The 3,717-nt window shown below is 36.0% G+C and overlaps 1 protein-coding gene across 1 annotated transcript; it reads right to left on the bottom strand.

Annotated features, from left to right (window-relative positions):
- Window positions 1-2,203: 2,203 nt before the first annotated feature.
- LOC122444075 (olfactory receptor 4L1-like) lies at window positions 2,204-3,145 on the bottom strand. The gene has a single exon (XM_043472876.1). The coding sequence runs from the start codon at window positions 3,143-3,145 to the stop codon at window positions 2,204-2,206; it is 942 nt and encodes a 313-aa protein (XP_043328811.1).
- Between the last annotated feature and the right edge of the window lie 572 nt (window positions 3,146-3,717).

Below are 3,717 nucleotides of genomic sequence, written 5' to 3'. Positions count from 1 at the left end.
TAACCATTATGTTTGACACCATTACTCAGAGTAGCATAGAAACTTCTTTCTTTCAGGTGGTAGTCAGATAGAAAATGGAAATCTTTATTATGTGAATCAACATTCCTTCTTTGTGCTTTGTACCCTTAATGCAAGACAATGATTTTATCTAAGCTATAGGCACTGGATCTTCTGTGTTTTTCTGAAGTATGCAAATAAGTAGATTTGAAGGTGCTCATTGACTTGGCAAACATCACATCCTAGACAGGGTGATTCTTCTCTCTTTTTTTTTTTTTTTTTTTACAAACTCAGTTCACTTCAGTTCAGGTCAGTCACTCAGTTCTGTCTCACTCTTTGCAACCCCACGAACCTCAACACACAAGGCCTCCCTGTCCATCAGCAACTCCCAGAGTTTACCCAAACTCATGTCCATTGAGTCAGTGATGCCATCCAACTGTCTCAGCCTCTGTTGTCTCCTTCTCCTCCTGCCCTCAATCTTTCCCAGCATCAGGGTCTTTTCAAATGAGTCAGCTCTTCGCATCAGGTGGCCAAAGGATTGGAGTTTCAGCTTCAACAGCAGTCCTTCCAATGCACCCCCAGGACTGGTTAGGCTCTCCTTGCAGTCCTAGGGACTCTCAAGAGTGTTCTCCAACATCACAATTCAAAAGCATCAATTCTTTGGTGCTCAGTTTTCTTCATAGTCCAACTCTCACATCCATACCTGTCTACTGGAAAAACTATGTTTGTTTAAATATATGGCAATTTTCAGACTGCTGTCACTGGAAAGTTTGTCATATATTCCTCTCCATAATTCTGAACACGTGTAATGAAAGCATCAATATTTTGTATGTGTTGAAACTCCATGATTGACCAAGCCATGAATCAGGCATTTTATCCTTGCAGTTTTGTTATCTGTCTCCCTTTAAAAATAATTGCATCCCTAGAAACAAATATTCAAATTCCTCTATATTATGTAGTAGCTCAAAGAATAAAGTCATTTAATCTGATCAGGGTAGCCAAACAATTAAAATATCTTGAAAACATACCCCTTTCTCTAAGAATAATTTCTTTGGCCTGAATTGCTGCCTTAATTCCCAGGAAACATGATTAGAGTGATTTTTATATTTTTTCCACTTATATAAAAATAAGCTTTTTTTCCAGTGCAATTTCACTCTTTGACACTCACCTCAGTATTATTTTGGCATTTGAATTTTATCATTTATAGACACATTTATATCATAAATGAACTAACATGATAGATGTGATATATAGGTAGAGTAACACATCAGGCTTATGTAACCTACCGGGTGCACTTGTGCTTTAGAAGTAACATCACTATGAAATCCTGAATGCTCAGTTATTATCCAGTGATTTTATTTTCTGCTCTGGACTTCAAACTGCTCAGTATATAAATGCATCTCTTAATAGGAGGTATAAAGGAGAAACTCACTTGATTGTTTCAGAGTCCTCAGAGACTGGCAGTAAAAAGTAACTGGGATTGTTAAAAGAGACTTTTGCCATTACAGAAATTGAGACACCATTTTTCAGTTCTCAAATTGACAATTCTTTAAAGGCTACAATAGATAATCAAGGGGGTTTTAGAAGCTGTCACTAGTTGTGAATTGTGGGATTTTTGTATAGTTTTTTTTTCTTTTGTTGTAGTTTAATTTCTAAAATAAGCATTAAGAAATGTTATATTTAGGCAAACATATATATGTTCTAGGTAACTTTAACTGTAAATTTTCTAAGGTTGAAAATGTCACATTTAAACTCAAATCTGTTGAAATTTTTGAGAAATGATATGAGGAAATTTTCCATCATTCCAAAGAAATAATTATTCCACTAAAAACTTGTTATACTTTTTATTTTTAATAATAATGTAGCAAATTTGTAGAAGGATCAGGTTCTTTTTTGGGTGTGCTCATTTTCTTCCTTGTCTTGGCTATTAGCTTTTGAGCAGGTTCTACACACTTTATTTTTACCTTACACACTTTATTATTTCTTTATTTAAGAAATTTAATCCCAGCTGAACTGAATTCAGTTAAAAATTACTCTTCCAATAAAACAAAATATATTATAGAGATATGATGATGGAGCATTTGGTAGGTTTAATATACATTATGAATATTTAAAAAACTACAAAAAGACAAATTAATACCAACTGATTCCAAGATGTACTATATATGGGTTTTGGTCTAGAAGTCTTTTTCATCATGGTTGTTGCCTAGAAGGTCTTTCTGGAGCTCACATGTTGGGCCCTCAGTCTACTCATGGCTGCTTTCATCTCCTGATTCCTCAGAGTGTAAATAATGGGGTTCAGTAAAGGTGTGATAACTGAATAAAACACAGAAAGAAATTTATCCACTGAAAAGCTACTAAATGGCCAAGCATAAATGAAGATACACGGCCCAAAGAACAGGGTGACCACAGTAATATGAGCAGATAGCGTGGACAGAGCCCTGGAGAGACCACCAGAGGACTGATGTCGAACAGTTACTAGAATGACAATGTAGGAAATGAGCAAGAGTATGAAGGAGATGAAAGACAATAGCCCACTGTCAGCAATTACTAACAACTCCAGAACATAGGTCTCAGTGCAGGCAAGCTTTATAACCAGCGGAAGGTCACAGAAAATATTGTCCACTATATTGGGACCACAGAAGGGCAAGGTGATGGTAAAAACCATCTGGCTCATTGTATGCACAAAGCCAACAGCCCATGATAGCAGCACAGAGCCTCTGAGTACCCGGTGGTTCATGATGGTTGTGTAGTGAAGAGGTTTACAGATTGCAAAGTACCGATCAACCGCCATAACTATGAGAAGTGTCATCTCACTGCCCCCTAAAAAGTGAAGGAAGAACATCTGAGCCATACAGCCCCATACAGAAATAGTTTTATTTTTCCTGACAAAATCTGCAACCATCTTGGGGGTTGTGATTGTAGAAAGAGACATATCAAGAAAGGAGAGGTTTCCAAGGAGGAAGTACATTGGTATGGAGTGCAGACGAGAGTCCAAAGTTATGGTGACCACAATGAGAAGGTTTCCTGCCATAATCGCTGCATAGGCCAATAAAAATATGAAAAAAAAGAAAAGCTCAAGTTCCCAAGTGTCGGTGAGTCCTAACAAAACAAACTCAGATATCATTGAGCTATTCATCATTTTCATCAAGTTTGTGTAGGTGTTTTCAGAAAGTCTTTAAAATGAAGGTAATCCAGAAAAAGTGATTATTTAATCTGTGACAGTAGTTTTCAAGGTATAGGCATATAGAAAGTAGTATTTGATTCCTACAGCAAAAGAAAAGGTAGATATTTCTGAAAAATGCATTTTAATTGACTAATGCAAGCACATTACTTGTATACACTTTCACATTACTGCATTTATTTTCAAACAGAAAGGCACAAAAGGGAAACTTCTGGTAAAATTTTGTAAATGTAGTTTGTGGGTATAGATTTTCTCTCCACATTTATTTGTTGTTTTCACCATGAGTTCATGAATTTATGAACCCTGAGTTTAATGGATCACGTAATAATCAAATTGTCTTTGGTCATATGTTAGTTCAAGTGGATTGGAATATAGTCATGTAACTTTTTGGCAGCTAGTATTCAATCTTTTACCCTTTTCACCTTCCTAGTTTGAAATATTCAGATATGTTTGTATGAGTTGGATTATATACCCACTCAGCAAATTGTTACAGGATTTTCTTCTCTCACCTATGCTATATTCTCACCCTTCCCTTT

The sequence above is a fragment of the Cervus canadensis genome, chromosome 6 (genome assembly GCF_019320065.1).
Source record: "Cervus canadensis isolate Bull #8, Minnesota chromosome 6, ASM1932006v1, whole genome shotgun sequence".
Taxonomy (NCBI): Eukaryota; Metazoa; Chordata; class Mammalia; order Artiodactyla; family Cervidae; genus Cervus; species Cervus canadensis.
The sequence above is the reverse complement of the archived record's forward strand: the minus strand, read 5'-3'. Positions and strand labels throughout refer to the sequence as shown.